Source organism: Halichoerus grypus, chromosome 10 (genome assembly GCF_964656455.1).
Source record: "Halichoerus grypus chromosome 10, mHalGry1.hap1.1, whole genome shotgun sequence".
Classification (NCBI taxonomy): domain Eukaryota; kingdom Metazoa; phylum Chordata; class Mammalia; order Carnivora; family Phocidae; genus Halichoerus; species Halichoerus grypus.
Genome location: NC_135721.1, coordinates 57,343,731 through 57,366,989, shown reverse-complemented (window position 1 = coordinate 57,366,989; position 23,259 = coordinate 57,343,731). Strand labels below are relative to the sequence as shown.

The following is a 23,259-nucleotide window of genomic DNA, read 5'->3' as shown; positions in this document are numbered from 1 at the left end:
CAGAGATGGTGTCTGGCTCCAAGGGACATTCTTTGCCTCATAGCAATAATTCAAGAGACCCATAGAAAATTGTCTCCCAACTATGGGTCTGGGTGGAAATTTTTGCATAATAAATTTCTTATTCATAATGCAAATTAATAATGTAAACAAGATCACAAGAAATGTTTAAAATACTTGGGAGAACCAAGTTTTTTGGGTTTTTTTTTTTAAAGATTTTTAATTTATTTATTTGACAGAGAGAGACACAGCGAGGGAGGGAACAGAAGCAGGGGGAGTGGGAGAGGGAGAAGCAGGCTTCCTGCAGAGCAGGGAGCCCGATGCGGGGCTCGATCCCAGGACCCTGGGATCATGACCTGAGCCGAAGGCAGGCGCTTAACGACTGAGCCACCCAGGCACCCTGGGAGAACCAAGTTTAAATATTTTACTTTTTAAGCACCTAATAATGTACAATTTAAGAAACTTTGAAAATTTTACATTATTGAAAATAAATTAAGGACTTTTACTTAGGATCACTGCTATTATGGTACATGTTTTTGAAACTAATAGAAGTTTATTTTGAGAATATTCTGAATTTAAAACTCTTAACTAATTCATACTGTTTTTCCTCTTTTTAATCTGTACAAGGAGATTCTAATCTGTACCAGGCCATGAAAAATTTAGATGTGACAAATAAAAAAAATTTTTTTTAAGTAAAAAGGAAGTTTTTTTTATTGTTTACACCAAGCCAAAGTGAACCATTCTGAGAGAACCACCATCTCCGATTTCCTAAAAGTAAAATCAAATAAAAACAATTAAAATCATGTTTAAGTAAACAATAATTTACTTAATATTTATATCTTTAATATTTTAATTTAAATATCAGAAAACATTGAAACAAAATAAAATACACTAAATATATGTACATAAGAGAACTGTGTATTTTTCTTACTGTTAAAATATTGATACAGTGTTAATAAAAGTCAGTGAAGAAAAATATGAAGCATAAAAGGCAAAGAAGGAAGGACAGGATATTAGTTGAGATTTGGAAGCACGTGAAGGCTCCTGCAGTGAAAAGTTGCAAACTGTGGGTCCTCATTTGTGATTCTTCCTATTACCTATTTGATTTTACAATACTGTCTGTTCTCAAAAGTCCGATATACCATGTATTTCTTCATTTTGGTGTTTTACTGAGTATTTGATAGTGGCTCTTAAGGTAATGTTTCATAGAAAAGATCATGGTTTTCTAAGCCCTTCATAAAATTTTATGAAGGTGCAAAGAGATGCAAGGACTTCATCCATTTCCCATTTTTAAACTTTCTTTCACCACTTCCCCCAACCTCATTAAGTATAAACAAAGAATTTTGTGATAGGATTCTGAAATTGGGGGCTGTTTAAACATAGCACCAAAGGTGAATGATATTATTTGGAAAACAGTACAGTGGGGACATTTTTGAAAGTTTGGAGATAACCTACTTAGAGTTGAAAGGTAAAGGGGAAAAGTAAAGAGAGTAGGGATGGTGGTTAGTACTTTAACATGTCATATTGGAGACATTTCTCTTATGTAAAAAATTTAAAGTTATTCCTTAATTATATTTGAAAGTTCTTTTTAGTAAGAGAAGCCTTTCAGAAATTTATTTCTAGAAGAAAATAGGTATGGGGTTGGCAAGTAAGGGAAACATGTATGTATGCATGTGTCTGTGGATCCTGATGTACACAAAATTAAAAAAAAAAAACCCAACCTGGAAAAACAGGTAACAAGAAGAATGAGTAATTTAATATTGCCTGAGGCATGTGTGTGTGTGCTGGCAAGTTCAGGGGTTTTAGGTAGCTTTGAATTTTAAAACAAAAAACATTGAAAACACCAGCATTTTAAAAAACGTAAGTTCCAATTCTTGGCTTATAAACCACTACATCAAAAATCTATCCTGTACATCAGTAGAATGGTCATCAAGAAACCTGGATTTAGCTTTCGGTCTTGTTAACTAACTGGCAGAGATCCTAGGTAAATTATTTTATTTTTCTAATATCTGGTTATAATTGTTGCTGGAAGGCCAGATTTTGCATACTCGAAGTATCTGGTTCAGCCATATTCTTGATGTATACATAGTGTCTTATGTTAAGAATTACATTTTAAAAAGTAAGAATCTTGGGGTGCCTGGGTGGCTCAGACTGTTAAGCGTCTGCCTTCAGCTCAGATCATGATCCCAGCGTCCTGGGATCGAGCCCCACATTGGGCTCCCTGCTCAGCGGGAAGCCTGCTTCTCCCTCTCCCTCTGCCTGCTGCTTCCCCTGCTTGTGCTCTCTCTCTCTGTCAAAAATAAATAAAATCTTAAAAAAATAAAAAAGTAGGAATCTCAGAATTAACTTCTCAAAAATCTCCCAGGACTTAAAAAAAAAAACAACTTTGAAGAGTTTCCTTAAAAATTCAGCCTATTTTTAAAAGACTGACTTCAGGGCATTTCCAGGATTTCCATGATAATGTGTTCCATGCTAAATAACATTGACTTGTACCTTATTTAACCTAGAAGAATATTTTGATGATTAATGAGATAATTGTTTTGTATACTCATTTATTATTTAAAATAAAGTATATTCATTAAATAGAATTTGGAACACAGGAAAGTATAAAAATTTACCCATATTCTCACCAGTCATATAAAATTGTGGTTTACCATGTGTCTGCTTCAATCTTTTTTCCCCCCACATGTTTTATTTTTTAAAATATAGTTTAAATCATATTATATATACAATTCTATATATTTTAGAGGGTTTTGCCTCACTTTGAACACTTTTTTCAGTGCTCCCACAGTCTGTTTTTAATGGCTAAATTTTATTGCATTAAATACTATAGCTTTATTTAACCATTCCTTATTTTTTTGGTTAAATTTATATTCCTAATTTCCTCTTTTTTTTTTTTTTTTAAATAACTCAGTGATAGACATTCCGTTTTTTGTTTTTTTGTTTTTGTTTTTTTGTGATAGACCTTATTAGGCATGGGTTTTTTTTTCTGTGTTCAGGATTATTTCCTTGGTGTGGAGTTGCAGAAATAGAATTACTGGAGCAAAGCTTATGAAATTTTAGGCCTCTGGGTAAACACTGTAGAATTGTTAGTTTTGCTTTGTTTCTTTCCTGGCTTGGGAGGAGGTGATTTTGTTTGGTAATAGGAAGTATGGTTTCAGTGGAGGATGATCTTCATCTTATTATGTGCTGAAATTGTGCTCACCCTTGACTGAATGGTTACATGTTAATTCCTGTAATAATTTACTACAGCAAAAGGGTTTTCCCCAGACCCTCATTTGATTTCAACATATAGTTATGCACATTTTTCTAAGCCACACCCTCTTGCTGTTACCTAATGTTGGGTGATAGCAGGTCACTCTCTTTTAAATGTACATAGACTTCCATAAGACAAATTCTGTAGACAACTTGTTCTGTAGACAAGTTAAGCTTTGCTTTGCCACAAACTGGATTTTGACCTGTTCCTCACTTAATACAGATCTTTTTTTTTTTTTTTTTTAATACTAAGCGATCATCTCATTATTTTATATTAGGTTTCCCCTCATGGTCTCATTCAACATTTCTGATTTGGTTCAACAGTAATTAAATCCTAGAAGTATACTATTTTAGAGATAGAAGAAAGTTTCCTAATCTGCAGTCCTTTCATTTTACAGATGAGGAAACCAAGGCTCATACAGGTTAAGTGTTTTATCCAAAGTTACTCATATAGCGGCAGAACTGGGATTAGAATTTTGTTATATCTCTGTGAAGTGCTTTTTTCCACTACAGCTTCTTTATGTAGTAACAGGGAACATGTGTTTTACAGGCTACTTTATGATTTACTCCTATGATTGCCTATACTTGTCATTTAAAGCTCTTGTTTATAGGCATGCCAGTAGCCCACCCCTGTGTGACAGGAGATGCTTTCTTTTCTTTCTTTCTTTCTTTTTTTTTAAAGATTTATTTATTTTAGAGAGAGAGAGTGCACATGTGTGGGGGGGAGGGGTGGAGGGAGAGGGAGACAGTCTTCAAGCAGACTCCCTACTGAGCATGGACCACCCCCTGCCTCCATGCAGGGCTTGATCCCACTACCCATGAGATCATGACCTGAGCTGAAACCCAGTCAGAGGCTTAACCGACTGAGTCACCCAGGTGCCCCCACAAGATGCTTTCTTGTGCAGTCAAGTTGTCCAGTTACTCAAGTTTCACTATTGACTGTTAACTCTGCTTCTTGCATATTTGGATCATACAGGGATTTTTTTTTTAATCAGTATTCCAGAGTTGTGGTGCTTGATGCTTTTTCTAGAAAATGAAATCTTAAATTGACTACAATCTAGCAGTTACCAAAGGTTGGCTTGAGGCTTCTGATACTTATGAGAGACAGGCTAATAGATAAGCTAACTATCTAATTTTCCAACTTGCTCTGTTAAGTAAACCATCAGAAAGGAATGTACTTGGAGCTTGTCCTCTCACCTTTCCACAGAACTGCCTTCACTGAATTGTGGTTCAGTATAATTCCAGCTTTTATACAAGGCTTATAATGAAAATATGTATGTGAATAGGATTTCTTTTTCAAAACTCTACTTGAAGACATGTTAGTTTTCTAACACAGACATTCTTTAGTGTGTTCCTAGTGCTGGAAGAACATTTCCATCCAGTTGAATTTACTATGTGCATACTTTAAACTATTAAGTCAGTAAAGACAATAATAATGAATGGTGTTTTGGAGTTTACAAAATGCTTTCACATTACCTAATTCTACATAGCAGTCCTGTGATGTTATTAAATATAACTATTCCCATTTTACAGTTTAGAAGATAGGTATAAAGAGGTGCGGCTCTGAGGAAGTAGTGGAACAAAACTGGAACTGAGATAGTTTCCCCATTAATCCTGCATTTTTTTTTTTTTAATTTCTTAAAAATTCAGTTTAGTTAACACATACTATAGAATTTGTTTCAGGGGTAGAATTTAGTGATTCATCAGTTGCATATAACACTCAGTGCTCATTACATCAAGTACCCTTCTTAATGCCCATCACCCAGTTACCCCATCCCCCCACCCATATCCCCTCCAGTGACCCTCGGTTTGTTTTGCATTCTTTCTATTATACCATGGTATTTCCCAAAGTAAACCTATTTCCCTTTTTTCCCTTAGCCTCCCCAAATTCTGAGTTAAACTCTGTTTTAATTTATATATAACAGCCCACATATTCAACAACATCTCTTACTTTGCAAGTTTTAATTGATTTTTGCTTTGTGTAATGGTATTATAGGTATTTTAGGTATTTTGCTTTATGTAATTATATAAATAATTTTGTGAACTCTGCCCCAAATCTTTCAGAAAGTAGATAGGTCATAAATACTAAGATAAATAGATTTATATCTATGAAGAATGATCACTGTATTAGGGCTGTGTTGGCACTTTTGTTTTCTACGTAATAGTTTATCTAACTCTCCTCTTTAGGTAATATGTTGATACACTTAAAAACATTTTTAAAAAAATTTTTCTTTGGAGGAAAGATACGAGAATAGTTTAGCACTTATCATATCTCAACAAATATTTGAAGATGTTGTTATCCATCAAGTAGATTAATAAGCTTTATGATAGTATCAATGAAAATCAAAATTGCTTTTATCACACTTTTAGAAATTGCATACTTAAACTTCAGTTATATAAGATGCTTTTTATTAAAGTGGATAATTGTCAGTATGTAAATATATTGATATATATGTGTAAATATATATGTATATATACATATGTATGTATATTATATGTAAATATATGTATATATTACATATAAATATACATGTGTAAGTATATGAATATATGTATGTATGTATATATGTTTATATTACATATAAATGTATATATAAGTGTGTGTGTGTATATCCCCAATATTTACATATTGACATTATAGAGACACACACAAATACACTCTCTGTACTGTTTGTACTGCTCTCTTCTGGCTGGAATCAACCTTCCTGGATGATAGAAGGGCCAAAAGAGCAATATAAACAGCAGATTGGTATATCTGTCATAATTCCACATTTAAAGAATGAGTTTCTGGCATTTCCAAGTCTAAGATTTTTTCCAGACAGTATGCCAATGAGTAGTACAGGCCAGACAATATAGGTACATGACTATATGGTTTATTACCTATTTGTCTATGACTGAAGTCAGTGGTAGGGAACAAGAGGTATGCTCCATCCTAGAAATGTATTCCAACATGCAAGCCCAAGTTAACCTCTTACAACTTTGTCTATTAAAGTTTAATGGAGAACTCAAATTCTTTTGATCAGCTTTTGTCAGTACAAATCCTTCCCAAAGTCTTTCCAGGAGCCAGCTAGATCTCTATGGGTTTTATTTCTTTATTTTTTTTATTGTGGTGAAATATGCATTACATAAAATTTGCCATTTTAACCATTCATTAATTTTCTAATTTGTTTTTTCTTCACCATGGTTGACTCTTAACTGTATCTCAGCTAAGGTGTTTTTTAAAATGGTTCTGGAGAAAGTGGGTAAGAATCTTAAAGTGTACTATATCAAAGAACAGTCTACTAAATTGCAGGGCATCTGAGGTTAGTAAGATAACTGTGAAGATGGTCTTAATCTTTAAAAATGAGTAGGAGTTAAGCAGTTGTGGAACTGCCTTCTTGCAGGGTAAAAATTGTCAGCATTTTTTTGTTTTCAGAAAGACTAATATAATTGTTCTTCAGATGGTAGTTACTTCAAGTTAAGACGTGGAACATAATTCCTTTTTCAGGTTTTTCACAAAAGAGAACGTGAACAGGGAAATCTGAAGACAAACTTTTTCTTGAGAAGTTATAAATAGGCACTAATATATACTATTTGAGAAAAATGTAGCTACTGTAGTAGTAAAGGTTTTGACAGCCAGCTAATTCAAAGCATCAGAAAACTTTACACCCTGGATCTCTCTCTATATGACCCAGCAGATTTTTCTTAGAATTTTCTTAGAATTGAAGTCCATATTCTGATGAGGCCTAAAGCTAAGTTATGGTTAAAATAAGCAAGGATTAAATATAGTGCCACTCCTTACTTTAACCAGAAAATAGCTTTAGGCCTGAGCAGAATATGAACTTTAATAAAAGTGTTTGGGTAAAAGTTCTCTGGGGATTGATGGAGATAGATAGATAAATAATTTATAATAATATGGGTGCAATATATGTTATTTTTTTTAAAAAGATTTATTTATTTTAGAGCACACAAGCAGGGGGAGGGGCAAAAGGAGAGGGAGAGAAACTCAAGCAGACTCCCTGCTGAACACAGAGCCTGATGCGGGGCTTGATCTCACCACCCTGAGATGACTTGAGCCAAAATCAAGAGTTGGCTGTTTAACCTACCGAGTCACCCAGGCACCCCATATTGTTATGTATAAGACACAGACACACTAATATAATGGAACACTTAAGATCTGTGTGTTTCATTGTACGTAAATTTGGGAGGGAGGGGAATATTGTAAACAAATGTTAAACTGTAGTTAATGCTATGCATGCTAAAGTGGTTTAAAGGGGTGAAGTGTATGGATGTCTGCTACTTTAAATTTACCAGAATATAAAATGGATTGATAGAAGGATTTGTTGATAGATACATGATAAAGCAATTACTGTAAAACAATTGTAAAATCTAGGTAATGGTTATGTGGATGTTTACTGTACAATTCTTACAACTTTTTTGTATATTTGAAATTTTGCATAATAAAAAGTTGGAAAAAATAGTGTTAATGATAAGGTACTTAAGTCTACATAGGTCTAGTTTGGTACAGTCAACAATTATTGACACCTACAGTACGCCAAAGTGCTATAACTGGCATTAGGATTATATGATAGTGAAATGACTCAGACACTCTTAGGTGGTGAGTAGCAGGAGATGAAATTGGAGAGAAAGGCATTATTAGGTAATGGAGAGTTTTATATACCATAATAAAAAGCTTAGACTTTATCCTATGGCATTTTAGGCAGGGGAATGATAGGTAGATCACTCTCACAGCTTTGTGGAGGTGAGATTTGAGGTAGTGGTGGCAGTGATGGGGATAGACTAAAGATGAGGATATTAATTAGGAAGTAGTATTCCAAATGCAGATGATTAAAACCTGAATTATAGCAGGGCTAGATTCTAGAAATATGTAGGAGCAATAATCAATAGAGCAATAATTAATAGAATAGATTCATTTTATTAGTTGTGAGTAGGTTATAGGGAATCAAGAGTGACAAATACCATATAAGAGAAGGAGCAGGTTTGGGTCTGGAGGGTAAAACAGTGAGTTTGGGTTTCAGATAATGTTAAAATAACCATAGATGAAATCATTCATGCTAAACCCCACATCAACAAAGCAGAACCTAACTAAGTTTTATGCGTGGCCTTCCCAGAAAAGGAAGGCCTAGGTCAACTAGTTAGTGCTTGCCTACTTACACAAGTTACCTAACCCTGCCCCAAAATTTCCCTTTGCTTAATATAAGGAAAGTAACCCTGCTTTAACCAATTAGCAAATGCCCAGAATAACTTCCTTGTTCCTGTTCTCTTTACGCTGTAAATATCTCTTGCCTTGGGGCACCTAGGTGGCTCAGTCAGTTGAATGTTGGACTGGGTTTCAGCTCAGGTTGTGATCTCATGGGTCCTGGGATTGAGCCCTGAGTCAGGCTCAGCACTCATAGGAGAGTCTGTTTGAAGATTCTCTCCCTCTGCCCCTCCCCCTACTCATGCTCACTCTCTCTCTCTCTGAAATAAATTAATTTAAAAGAATCTCTTGCCTTGTACAGTTTTTTGGACTTCCTTTCTTTTTTTTTTTAAGATTTTATTTATTTATTCAGAGAGACAGAGAGAGAGAGGCAGAGGGAGAAGCAGGGAGCCCAATATGGGACTCAATTCCAGGACCCTGAGATCAGGACCTGAGCTGAAGGCAGATGCTTGACCAACTGAGCCACCCAGGCGCCCCTGGACTTCCTTTCTGTCTACCAGATTGGATGCTGCCTGATTCATGAATCATTTAAATAAAAGCTTACTAGGTCAGTAAATTGTCTGTAGAAATTTTTCTTTTAACAGATATTATCTACTCAAAGCGATATTTATTCATTCATTTGTATTTACTGGTATTTGACAAATACTACTACAGAATTCCATACCTGCTGCTAATAAGATGGTGGGCAAAAGGGACACAAATATTGCCTTTAAGAACCTTATCGTATAGTGGGAGAGAGAATTAAATGAGAAGGTATAATAAAAAGTGACATTTATGGTGGTAGGAGAAGCACAGGATGCTATGGAACTTCACAGAAGGGACAACTAACAGTCTGGCAATGGCTCTGCAGGAACAGGATATATCAGTCTGAAACTTGGGATGGAGTCTGGGCTGGATACAGCAATTATGGCTCTCTGCTACTGATTCCTGAGAGTTGATAAAAACGTCAAGGGATAATAGTATAGAATTGTTAAAGAAGAAAAATGAAGGGGGTGGAAATCAGAGGGGGAGATGAACCATGAGAGACTATGGACTCTGAGAAACAAACTGAGGGTTCTAGAGGGGAGGGGGGCAGGGGGATGGGTTAGCCTGGTGATGGGTATTAAAGAGGGCACATACTGAATGGAGCACTGGGTGTTATATGCAAACAATGAATCATGGAACACTACATCAAAAACTAATGATGTAGTGTATGGTGATAAACATGACATAATAAAATAAAATTAAAAAAAAAAACTAAAAAAAAAAAAAAGAAGAAAAGGCTAAAGGCAAGTAAAAAGCCAGAGAAGGAGATAGAAACGAAGTAGCAAGGTAGAAGAACTAATTGAGTGTGGTGTACTTGAAACTGAATGTTTCAAGATGAAGAGCATAGTCAGTAGTGTTAGTATAGAAAGTTCTGATGAGTTAAATAGTAATAATTGGTTTGGCAATTTGGAGGTCATTGGTGACTAAGTGGAAGTAGTTTCAGTTAAGTGATGTTTAGTTAAAAGTAAAAAAAATTTTAATATCTTTAAGATATTAAGATATAAAGAGCTACAAGACAAAACACAAGGAAATGAAATAAAACTTTTAATTTTAAATTGGAAATATCAGTTACATATTTATTAAAAGAAAAAAGTTTTATTTGTATTCACTGAAAAAGTCTAAAAGTTAAAAACTCTAGAGAAAATAATAGAAATGGAGAAATAGTAGGTTCCACATTTAAAGCAGGGAATATATGAGTCTGGGACATCTTGTATCATAAAAGTAAAGCAGCTGCCAAAGACGAATTGGTCCATATCAAAGGACAAAGGAGCCAACATGGAGACAATTGGCACATCAAAACTGGTAATGACTACAGGGGATTGAGACACATCAAGCACCTAAAAATCCATGAATTCTTAGATTTTAATTTCCCTCTTTCTCTCTTTTATTGGGTGTATGGAGGTTGCTGGGCCACCAACTCATTACTTTAAACCAGGGATCAGAAAACTATGGCCTATGGGCCCATGGCCCCAATCCAGTCCAATCCCTATTGTAAGGCTGTGAGCCAAGAAGAGTTTCATAATGAATCAGTAATCCACTGTGAATTTTTAATAAAATTATGAGATCTTCTCTGACACATAACCTTTTTGAAATTGGTATAATAGGGCATGGATACTTCCTCAAAATGAACTTAGATATGTTAATGGCAGAATATGGAGAGGGTCCCCACATGCATTACTTATAAAAATTATACATAAAAATAGTAAAAATGAATTGGATGGCCTTGTCACTTTTATAAACCTTTTATCTTTAAACTTTTAATTTTGGTGAAATCTTGGCATTTGCAACTATGTGGATGGAGCTAAAGTGTATTATGCTAAAATAAGTCAGACAAAGACAAATACCATATGATCTCATTCATGTGAAATTTAAGGCAGAAAACAAACATAAGGGAAGGGGGGGAAAAGAAAAAAAGGAGAGAGGGAAACAAGCCATAAGAAACTCTTAACGATAGAGAACAAACTGAGGGTTGATAAAAGGGGGGAGGAATGGGCCAGATGGGTGATGGGTATTAAAGAGGACAATTGTTGTGGTGAGCACTGGGTGTTGTATATAAGTGATTAATCACTGAATTCTACTCCAGAAACCAATATTGCACTGTATGTTAACTAAGTAAAATTTAAATAAAAAATAAACTTTTAATTTTGGATAGTTTCAAACATAGCAGAGTAGAGAAAATGGTTTATGTAAACGGCTATTTTACCCATCACCCATCTTCATCAATTATCAACTCATGGTAACTTAAATTCATGTATATCCCTCCTTCTTTCTCCCCACTGGATTATTATGAAGCAAATTCCACATATATAATTTCATTTGTACATATTCCATTATGTACAATTTTATTTTTCAAAAATAACTACTTTAATATTATAACTCTGGAATACTGAAAAGCTGAATAGTTATTTAGAAAAATGTTTTCCAGGTAATGTATACCAGTAGGCATCTTTTTCTGAGTTCACAATAATCACATATACTATGCTTTTCTCTTGGAGTTTAATTGTGTAATAATAAACATTAAGAGGAAGTGTTTTACCTGTTCTATGCAGTCTTCTCTCATTTCTCCTTTAAAAATAAAATATCACAACATTAATTATCTTAACAGAACCTTTTAATATAGCCTTAGTAGAAAGAGAAATACTTAAAATAATCCTAATTTAAACAAGTTGAAATACTGAAAACTGAAGAGACAGCAATAGCCAAAACTCAAAAAGTATGAAAGTACCAGTGATTCTCATACATAACCTTTAGGGCTGATATCTTCGCTGAAGCCAAATGTTTAGACTATGCCTACATTGCTCCTTCTGTTCTTAAAATGATACCTTAAAACTTGCATGGCAAGTAAGTTTCATCTAAGTGCCAATTCTAGTTGATAAGTGGTGGTTACCTACAGAATTGTGCTGAGAACTTTTATAAGGCCTTTTTTTTTTTTTTTTTCCTTTCTCAATGGGAAAGAATACTGTATTTGATTGTGGGTTATTTGCTCTCATAGCAACAAATTATCTGCTAGCCCTGGTTTAGTATATCAAATGATGCTTTTAAAAGAGACATCTTTGCTTAAATTTATATGCCATTAGGCTGAGAGAAAAGCTATGTGATAGTGCTACAGTCTAATTTCTCATTATTGATAGATATTAGGTAGACATTAATTTACATATTCTCATCCTTGAAATAAGTAATTGTGTATAACTGGTGGGTATTCCTAAGTACCAGTTACGTGTTTCTCTTATAGCACTTAGTGCTTGCATGCATATACCACTCATTTGGCACTATGCTTATGTTAACTTACTATTTACTTCCTTTATTTATTTAGTCTACCTTCCCAAGTAGATTGTTTTCTAAAGCTTATCAGCAGCATCTTACCATATTCCTCCCTGTAGTCTTAGCACCAAGAAATGCCTTGATGACGATTGTGCTTCTATAAAAATACATGTTACTTGTCTGTCATTAACTCAAAATTACTTGCTATTTTGGGATATTTTTGTATAGACTGGGATGTTTTGTTTAGCTATATAATTCAAAAATTGCATAACACTTCTAATATGATATGGAATCATGCTGTGAAATCTGGATTGTAATGCTTTCATAGGACATCTGAATTTTTAAGATAGTAGATGGCCCTTGCCTTTAGGTAGATAAAAGTATAAATCCTACAGTAAGATGGTTATTCTCTTGAAGATCTCTAGGAATGTAAAAGTTAAGTCTCTCTTAGAAACTTGTTCAACATTCTCTCTTCCCAGTAGTCAATAAATTATTCTTATGACTAAACAAAACTAAACACAAAAAACAAACCCTACCCTGCTTGAATTTATGTTTTTTAATCTTCCTTAGACTTTAAAAACAGCCCAGGGTACTTCGTGTAGTGTTAAATAGAAATTGTTATGTCTGTAATCTTGACATTTTTCAAGCTAAACAACTTTTCAAAACTATTAAAAATAGACACTGAGTTTCACCATGTTAGTCATTATCAATCTTCCTTGAATCCATGCCAATTTTTTCATGTAAAGGAAATTAACTTTCATGACAGAAGGGTTAAGATCTAAGATCTAGATTCTAGAAGGACATCTAAGGGGATTGGTGTAATGAAGTGATTGCTTCTGACTCTGGTATGTTACAGTCTTTTAAATATATACCACTGCTGTTTATTTTTCTCATAAAAGCCAGTGGTTACTGCTTCATTTAGTTTCTTGTCAACTGTAACAGTCCCCATCTCTTAACTATATTTGTCTTAGTCACGATGAGGGGCCCCATTAGGTAAAGAAAGGGCCAGACAGTAAATATTTTAGGCTTTGCAGGCCAGGTGGCAAAACTGAGGATATTATGTAAGTACTTATATATCAAGAGAGAAAAGTTCTATTAAGTTTTTATTGATAAAATTTAAATTATAATTGAGTATTTTGTGTGATACATATCTAATGGGAATGTGGGGATAGCATTTAATTGGGGTTCAAAGTTAGTGTTTTCTCTTATCAAACTCAACTGCAAATGTTCTGTTAATGCTGATCTTGGTATATATTTTGTATATTTCACCTTTGAAAATGCCCTTTCAAACGGGTAGGTACTACCAAATACTGATACCAGTCTATGAGCAGCATCATATTTTATAGAATTCTGTTAGATTCTTCTCTTGATGTTGGCCTTTTAGCATGTTATTACATTGCAGATTAATCATTGCTGGTTCTGGGAAGCTCCTCAATTGCACAGTTGATGGATTTTGAAATAGGGACATTTACTTGGCATTTGTATTTAGGTCTGAAAAATGCTGCTGGAATTAGGGGGGCCAGTTGTTCTGATATTCTGGGACTGAGTGGTTTCCCAGGATTTGGGACTCAAAGTGCTAAAATTGGGACTTTGTTACCCTTACTAGAACTTAGTTTAAGATCAGAAAACAGATCTACTTCAGATTTATGTGGGAATACAGATCTCATTTCTTTTTTTAATTCTTGACAACCCAACTTGACATTACTTTATAATTCAAACAACATTAATAGCTTTACTTCAGTAAAAATTTCACATATAGTTACTGTTTTGCCTTGTAATTTTAGGTTCAGTTCATCAAGAAACATGATCAAATTTGAAACAAAAGATGATTTCAAAAAGCCATTCAATTTGATAATAGTGGTCAGTGGTGGTTCTCATTCAGAAAAATTTCAGTCTCAGCATGGAGCTAAAAAAAAAAGCCACTGCTTTTACCACTGCTAAGTTTTTGAACTTCTGGATAGAAGGGCAAGTCAGGATATTCAGCTTCTATTTTTGACAAAAATTCACAAAACTGAAAGTGATGAAAGTCACAGGAGTGAATGAAGTTCACCTTTGACATTTTCGGTTCAGTAACATATGATGTATTTACATATTTTCTGCAAAGTAGCTGTTGGTTGAGTAATATATTTAAACATCTAAAATTTTTAAATTAATTTCATTTTAAATAATAGATTTAAACACCTTAACTTTTTTTAAACACCTTTAAAAAAAAAAGATTTTATTTATTTATTTGACGGAGAGAGCGAGCTCAAGCAGGGGGAGCAGCAGGCAGAGGGAGAGGGAGAGGCAGGCTCCCCGAGGAGCAGGGAGCCTGACGCGGGGCTCAATCCCAGGACCCTGGGATCATGACCTGAGTCCAAGGCAGCAGCTTAACGACTGAGCCACCCAGGTGCTCTTTTAAACACCTTTTTATAAGCTTCGTAAATTTGTCTTTTTTCCGCTCCACATATTTATCATAATCAGTTGATTATGCACATCTTAGCAGATTCCACTTTAGGTTGAAATGAATTAGAGTTTTCTCAACTTTGAAAATATTCTTACCTGAAGTTGTTTTACACAGACTGTTCATAGAGGCTAATTCGCCAGTTACTTCAAACTTGGCATTGACTCCTCAAATTAAGAAAAAGAAAAAGTTGAACAGTTGAACAGTGTACATCTGTTGACAACAGAAAACCACTTTAAATCATCTTCCTTTTTTTGTCTTGCTTTTAAATAAACTATTAATGTTGCTCCCAGTGTCCTCAACTTTTTAAGCAAATGTACTTGCCCAATGGCCAAAAGTCTTAAGTTTGTTTTCTCTGGACACATTTCTTCGTCTTCTACAGTCAAACATGGTTTAATTAACTCACCATCAGTGAATGGCTTTCCTTGCTTGGTTAACAAATGAGCCACTCAGAAACTTATTTTGAATAAACTTCATGTTTATTTTGTTAGTGAAGAAATTCTCCTATGATGAGACACTTTGTAAATTTTCTACTTTTTCTCACTGTTGCTTGCCTGTGGGCAGGGGATACTATGATGAGTCCTTTGGTAATATTGCTGTATATTGGATTCTTTTGAGCATAGCTATAGTATCATTACATTATAAACACAATGCTTTGCTTTTAATTCAATAACAAAAACCACACTCGACTGTGCCTCAAAAGTGTGACATTGTAAGTCCAATTTTCTTTCCTTATTTTGATAAGATGGGTATGTACTGGTAATAAAAATTAAAAGTTGTGGTGTGGCAATATGTGTGGCACTTGAAATGCTGTGCACCTATAACCATGTCACTACAATTGGCGGTGTGCCGAACAGCCAGGTAACGCGCTAATCAGTTCTGTCACTGTAGCATGAAAATAGCCATAAACAATATGGAAAAGAATGAGCATGGCTGTGCTCCAATAAAACTTTATTTGCAGACATTGAAATTGAATTTCATATAATTTTCATGTGTCACAAAATTCTGACTTTTTCCAAAGTTCTTTTGACTTTTTCCAAACCATTTAAAATGTAAAAACCATTCTAGTTGTGGGCTCTACAAAAACAAGTGACATGTGGGCTGTACTTTGTGCATCTCTAGTCTAGATAGCTTTTTTCAAACTATGTAATATTACTTACATTTTTTAACCCTTATATTCATTTCTATCAATTTTCCCTTTTTCATGTCATTTTAAAATTTATTTCTACTTAAATAAAAAAACTGAGTGAGGGCACCTGGGTGGCTCAGTTGTTAAGCGTCTACCTTCAGCTCAGGTCATGATTCCAGGGTCCTGGGATCAAGCCCCGCTTCGGGCTCCCTGCTCAGTGGGAAGCCTGCTTCTCCTTCTCCCACTCACTCCCCCTGCTTGTGTTCCCTCTCTCACTGTCAAATAAATAAAAATTTTAAAAAAAGTTAAAAAAACCTGAGTGATAGTTATTCTTTAAATGGAGGATAACTAACTTTAGCATAGCACCTAAAATACTCAGCAGAATGCCTGGCACATTGTAAATGCTCAATGATTGTTTGCTTTACTGTTGACATTCTTACTGAGATGGGCCCCTGATAGTGGTAGAGAGGTGTTTAAAATTAAAGAAGGAAGAAAAGAAGGAAAAAAGGAAAGAGGAAAGAAAGGAAAGGAAGGAAGGAAAGGAAAGAAGGAAGGAAGGAAGGGAAAGGAAAGGAAGGAAAGGAAAGGAAGAAAGGAAGGAAAGGAAGAAAGGAAGGAAAGGAAGAAAGAAAAGGCTTTCTACACACACACACACACACACACACACACACACACACGTACGTACACCGACACACACTTTCTAGCTTGTTTTGGAATACAGGACACAAAATCATGAGCCCTTTAAAATTGGGGTATGAGGATTATATCTATAACTTAACCATGTAGACTGTGATAGAAATAAACTAAATTGATAGGATGAGAATTGCTTTCCAGAAAAGCCTTGCTGGTTGTATCCTCGTCTCATGAGTTTTATAGGAAAGATGCTAAATTATTGAATAATTTCTTTCCATACCTGATCAAGAAAATTGTCCATGTTAATCTGACCTCTGTGATGCTTTTTTAAAAACAGAAACACTTGTGATCATTAGCCATTGTTTTAAATCCCTTACAGTGCATATCCATTAGGTCTTTCTGACTTGAACACATCCAATGTTTCTGTTATTTCATCACAGAGTTATTATATGAGCGTCCTCCCTAAGTTTAATGGGGCATTATTCTTAGACCAGTATTTCTTGAAGTATGGGATGAAGACTAATAACTGATCTGCAAAATATTTTTGGATGGTTAACTGTTTATTATTTGTGATAGAAAAAAATTAGTAGAAACAAAACTTTTATGACACTTTGACAGGATAATTCTATGTATGTTTAACAAAAATTTGGGTATTTTTATTTTTAAAATTTTAATACATTTAAAAAGATGATATAATTGGCATATAACATTATATTAGTTTTACGTGTACAACAAAATGATATGATATATTGTGAAATGATCACCACAGTATGTCTAGTTAACATCTAATACCAGTTACGACTTTTTCTTGTGATGAGAACTTTTAATACGCATTTTCTTAACACCTTTCACAAATACAATACAGCATTATTGACTATAGTCATCATGCTGTACATTATATCCTTATGACTTATTTATTTTATAAATGGAAGTTTCTTTTTTTATTTTAAAGATTTTATTTATTTGCCAGAGAGTGAGAGAGAAAAATAAGAGAGCAAGCACAAGCAGGGGGAGCGGTAGGCAGAGGGAGAAGCAGGCTCCCCACTGAGCAAGGACCCCGATGCGGGACTTCATCCCAGGACCCTGGGATCATGACCTGAGCTGAAGGCAGATGCTTAACCAACTGAGCCACCCATGCATCGCTTAATGGAAGTTTCTACCTTTTGATCACCTTCACCCATTTCTCCCACCACCCCCATCTCTGGAAAACACTAATGTGTTTTTTGTCTATAGGAGTTTAGGTTTTTTGTTTTTTTTGTTTTTTAAGATTCCACATGAGTGAGATCATATGGTATCTGTCTTTCTCTGGCCGACTTATTTCACTTAGTATAATGACCTCAGGGTCCGTCCATGTTGTCACAAATGACAGGTTTTCCTTGATTTTTATGGCTGAATCATATTCCCTTGTGTATTTATACCACATTTTATTTTTTCAACCATTGATGGACAATTAGGTTGTTTCCATGTATTGGCTGTTGTGAATAATGCTGCAGTTAACATGGGAGTGCAAATATCTTTTCAAGTTAGTGTTTTTGTTTGCTTTGGACAGATACACAGAAGTCAAATTGCTGGTTCAAACAGTAGTTCTATTTTTAATTTTTTGAAGAATCTCCGTCTTGTTTTCCATAGTGTACATTCATACCAGCAGTGCACAAGGGTTCCCTTTCCTCCACATCCTTGCCAACCGTTATTGTTTCTTGTCTTTTTGCTAATAACCATTCTCACAGGTGTGAGGTGATATCTCACTGAGGTTTTGATTTGCATTTCTTTAATGATTACTGATGTTGAGTACCTTTTCATATACCTGTTGGATATCTGTATGTTATCTTTAGAAAAATGTCTACTTAGATCTTGTGTCCATTTTTTAATTGGGTTGTTTGTTTGGTATTGAGTTGTTGAGTTCTTTATATATTTTGGATATTAACCTCTTATTAGATACATGATTTGTAAATATTTTCTCCCATTCAGGAGATTGTCTTTTCATTTTGGTGATGGTTTCCTTTGCTGTGCAGAAGCTTTTTAGTTTGATGTAGTCCCACTTACTTATTTTTGTCTTTGTTGCCTTTGCTTTTAGTGTCAGATCCAAAAAATTGTCTCCAAGATAGATGTCATGGCACTCATTGCTTGTATTTTCTTTCTTTCTTTCTTTTTTTTTTTTTTTAAAGATTTTATTTATTTATTTGACAGACAGCGAGAGAGGGAACACAAGGAAGGGGAGTGGGAGAGGGAGAAGCAGGGTTCCCGCTGAGCAGGGAGCCTAACGCAGGGCTCGATCCCAGGACCTTGGGATCCTGACCTGAGCTGAAGGCAGACGCTTAATGACTGTGCCACCCAGGTGCCCCATCATTGCCTGTATTTCTTAAGGTGTTTTACAGTGTCAGGTTTTATGTTCAGGTTCTTAATCCATTTTAGGTTATTTTGTGCATATAAGATAGTGGTCTAGTTTCATTCTTTTATATGTAGCTGTGACAGTTTTTCCAGCACCATTTATTGAAGAGACTGTCTTTTCCCCTTTGTATATTTTTGTACCCAGTGTTGTAAATTAATTGACCATATTTAGGTTTAATTCTGGGCTCTCTATTATTTTCCATTGATCTATGTGTCTGTTTTTTATGCCAATATCATACTGTTTTGATTACCATAGCTTTGTAATACAGTTTGAAATCAGGAAGTGTGATACCTCCAGCTTGGTTCTTCTTTTTTAAGACTGTTTTGGCTATTTGGGGTCTTTTGTACTTCCATACAAATTTTAGGATTGTTTATTCTTTTTCTATGAAAAATGCCTTTATAATTCTGAAAGGGATTGCATTAAATTATAGATTCCTTTGAGTAGTATGGACATATTAACAATATACTTCCAATCTGATCGTGGTTTATCTTTCAGTTTATTTGTGTCACCTTTAATCTTTCATCAATGCCTTATGGTTTTCAGTGTGCATGTCTTTCACTTCCTTGGTTAAATTTATTCCTAGGTATTTTATACTTTTTGATGCAGTTGTAAATCAGATTGTTTTATTTCTTTTTCTCATAGTTCAATATTAGTGTATAAAAACACAACAGATTTTTGTATATGGATTTTATCCTACAACTTTAATGAACTTGTTTATTCTAACAGCTTTTTGGTGGAGTCTAGGTTTTCTATATCCTGTCATCTGCACATAGTGACAGTTTTAGTTCTTCCTTTTCAATTTGGATACCTTTTATTTATTTATTTTTCTTGCCTAAGTGCTCTGGCTATGACTTCCAATTCTGCATTGAATAAAATGACAAGAATGGGAATTCTTGTCTTGTTCCTGATCTCAGAGGAAAAGCTTTCAGCTTTCACCATTGAGGATAATGTTAGCTGTGGGCTTGTCATTTATGGCCTTTATTATGTTGAGGTATGTTCCCTTTATAACCACTTTTTGAGATTTTTTTTTAAATCATAAATGGATGTTGAATTTTGTCAGATGCTTTTCCTGTATATATTGAGATAATCGTATGTTTTCATTTTGTAAATGTGGTGTATCACAATGATTGATTTACAAATGTTGAACCATCCCTTGCATCCCTGGAATAAATTACACTTGATCATGGTGGATGATCCTTTTAGTGTTATTGTTGAATTTAGTTTTCAAATATTTTGTTGAGGTTTTTTGCATCTGTATTTGTCAGAGATATTGGCCTCTGTAGTTTTCTTTTGTATGGTGTCATTGTCTACTTTTGGTATCAGGGTAATGCTTCATAAAATGAGTTTGGAAATGTTCTCTGCTCTTTTTTGAAAGAGTTTCAGAAGAATTGGTATTCTTATTTAAATGTTGGTAGAACTCACCAGTGAAGTCATCTGCTCCTGAACTTTTCTTCTGGGAGAGATTTTTGATTAGAGATTCAATCTACTTGTTATTGGTCTGTTGAAGGTTTCCTGTATATTCGTGATTCGCTTTGGTAGGCTGTATGTTTCTAGGGCTTTGTCCATTTCTTCAGATTTTCCAATCTGTTGGGCTTTAATTGTTCATAGTAGTCTCTTATCCTTTGTAAAGTTTTCTGTGATAGCCATTGTAATGTCTCTTTCATTTCTGATTTTATTATTATTATTTTTTAGTCTTCATTTCTTTTATTTCTGCTCTGATTATTGCTGTTTCTTTTTACTAACTTTGGGTTTAGTTTGTTCCTCTTTCTCTAGTTCCTTGAAGTGAAGAGTTTATTTGAGATCTTGTTTCTTAATGAAGGCATTTATCATTCTGACCTTCCCTCTTAGAGCTGTTTGTGCTGAGTTCCATAAGTTTTGGTATGTTGTATTTCCATTTTCAGATTTCTCAAGATATTTTTTGCTTTTTCTTTTGGTTTCTTCTCTGATTCCTTGGTTGTTCAGCGGAATGTTGTTCAGTCTTCACATATTTATAAATTTACCACTTTTCTTCTTGTAATTGATTTTTAGTTTCAAACCACTGTGGTCAGAAAAAAATGCTTGATATGATTCAGTTCTCTCAAAATTTTTATGACTGTTTTGTGGCCTAACATATGATTTTTCCTGGAGTATGTTCCATGTGCACTTGAGACTGTATGCTGTTGCTTAGATAGAATTTTCTCTATGTGTGTTAAGTCCATCTAGTCTAACATGTTATTTAAGTACAATGTTTTTTTAATAGATTTTCTGTCTGGATGATCTAATTGATGAAAGTGGGGAATTTAAGTCCTCTACTATTTTTTAATTGATGTCTATTTCTCCCTTTATGTCAATTAATGTTTCTTTATGTATTTAGGTGGATAAATATTTACAAATGTTTTATCCTCTTGTTTGATTTGTTCTTTTATCATTATTTTATGACCTTGTTTGTTTCCTGTTATAGTCTTTGTCTTTTTTTTTTTTTTTTAAAGATTTTATTTATTTATTCATGAGAGATAGAGAGAGAGGCAGAGGCAGAGGGAGAAGCAGGCTCCCCGCGGAGCAGGGAGCCCGATGCGGGACTCGATCCCAGGACCCTGGGATCATGACCTGAGCTGAAGGCAGACGCTTAAGCGACTGAGCCACCCAGGGGTCCCTATAGTCTTTGTCTTAAAGTGTATTTTGTTAGCTATATATTTGGTAAATATACCTACCCCAGCTTTCTTTTGATTTTCATTTGCATGGAGTATATTTTTTCTACCCTTTACTTCCATTTTGCACATCCATACATCTGAAGTGAGTCGCCTGTAGACAGCATATACATGGATCTTGTATTACTATCCACTCAGCCACTGTGTGTCTTTGTATTGGAGAATTTAGTTCATTTTCATTTAAAGCAGTTTTTGATGGGTCTGTACTTACTGGCATTTTGTTAATTGTTTTCTGGCTGTTTTTAAGATTTCATTGTTCCTTTCATTTTTCTTGCTCTCTTCCTTTGTGATTCAATGATTTTCTTTCTTTTTCTTTTAATTTAATTTTATAATGTTATGTTATTCACCATACATTACATCATTAGTTTTTGATGCAGTGTTCCATGATTCATAGTTTGCATATAACACACAGTGCTCCATTCAATACATGCCCTCTTTAATACCCATCACCAGGCTAACCCATCCCCCCACTCCCCTCCCCTCTAGAACCCTCAGTTTGTTTCTCAGAGTCCATAGTCTCTCATGGTTCGTCTCTCCCTCCGATTCCCCCCCCTTCATTTTTCCCTTCCTACTGTCTTTTTTTTTTTTTTTTTTAACATATAATGTATTATTTGTTTCAGAGGTACAGGTCAGTGATTCTATAGTGATATGCTTAGATTCCTCTTATCTTTTGCGTATCTATAGGCTTTTGCTTTGTGATTACCATGAGGCTTACATAAAACAACACATATATATTATTTAACACACACATATATAAAATAGTCTATCTTAAATTGATAGCTTAAGTTTAGATCCATTCTAAACCTCACTTTTTTTCTCCCTTTCCCACATTTTATGTTTTGATGTCACAATTTACATCTTTTAGTTTTCAGTATTCATTTACAAATTACTGTAGTTGTATTTTTACTACTTTTGTCTATTAACCTTCATACTAGATTTGTAAATAATTAACCAACCACCTTTAAGATTACTCTGAATTTTACTATTTATTTGCCTTGACCAGTGAGATTATACTTTCATATATTTTCCTATTACTAATAGTACCCTATGTTTCAGCTTAAGGAAGTCCCTTTAACATTTCTTGTAAGTCTGGTCTAGGGGCAATAATTCCTTTAGCTTTTGCTTGTCTGGAAAACTCATATTCTACCTCCCCGCCCCACCCAAATCTGAAGGACAGCTTTGCTAGGTAGAGTATTCTTGTTGGCAGTTTTCTTCTTTCAGTATTTCCAATATATTGTGCCCACTCCCTGCTGACCTGCCAAGTTTCCACTCAAAAATTTTGATTGTCATGGGCTTTCACTTGTGTGTAACAAACTGTTTTTCTCTTGCTGCTTTTAAAATTCTTTTCTTGTCCTAAGAACAAATATTGTTAAAATGTCCATACTACCCAAGGCAATCTGCTGGTTTAATGCAATCCCTACCAAGATACCAACAGCACTTTTCAAAGAACTAGAATAAATGATCCCCAAATTTGTATGGAACCACAAAAGCCCTCAATAGCCAAAACAAGAATTAATACCTATTCTTCTGAAACTGTTCCAAATAATAGAAATGGAAGGAGAACTTCCAAACTCATTTTATGAGGCCAGCATTACCTTGATCCCAAAACCAAAGGCCCCATCAAGAAGGGGAATTACAGACCAATATCCCTGATGAACATGGATGCAAATATTCTCACCAAAATACTAGCCAATAGGATCCAAGAGTACATTAAAAGGATTATTCACCATGACCAAGTGG

General features: G+C 34.5%; 1 protein-coding gene across 17 annotated transcripts in view; it reads right to left on the bottom strand.

Moving 5' to 3' along the window:
• Nucleotides 1-679: 679 nt before the first annotated feature.
• The window catches only part of WDPCP (WD repeat containing planar cell polarity effector), a 445,572-nt gene continuing 422,992 nt past the window's right edge, over nucleotides 680-23,259 (bottom strand). For 7 of the 17 annotated variants that reach the window (XR_013441770.1, XR_013441772.1, XM_078056482.1 and 4 more), the window contains 3 exons: nucleotides 14,780-14,848; nucleotides 11,514-11,542; nucleotides 680-765 (listed from right to left, as the gene is read on the bottom strand). Coding sequence is in view for 11 of the 17 variants with exons in the window: in XM_078056482.1 (XP_077912608.1) it covers nucleotides 715-765; nucleotides 11,514-11,542; nucleotides 14,780-14,848 (149 nt within the window). In the remaining 6 variants the exon portion in view is untranslated. Of the gene's footprint in view, nucleotides 766-11,513; nucleotides 11,543-14,779; nucleotides 14,895-23,259 lie in introns of those variants that run through there. The other 10 variants (XR_013441773.1, XM_078056484.1, XM_078056486.1 and 7 more) reach the window with 6 other exon arrangements.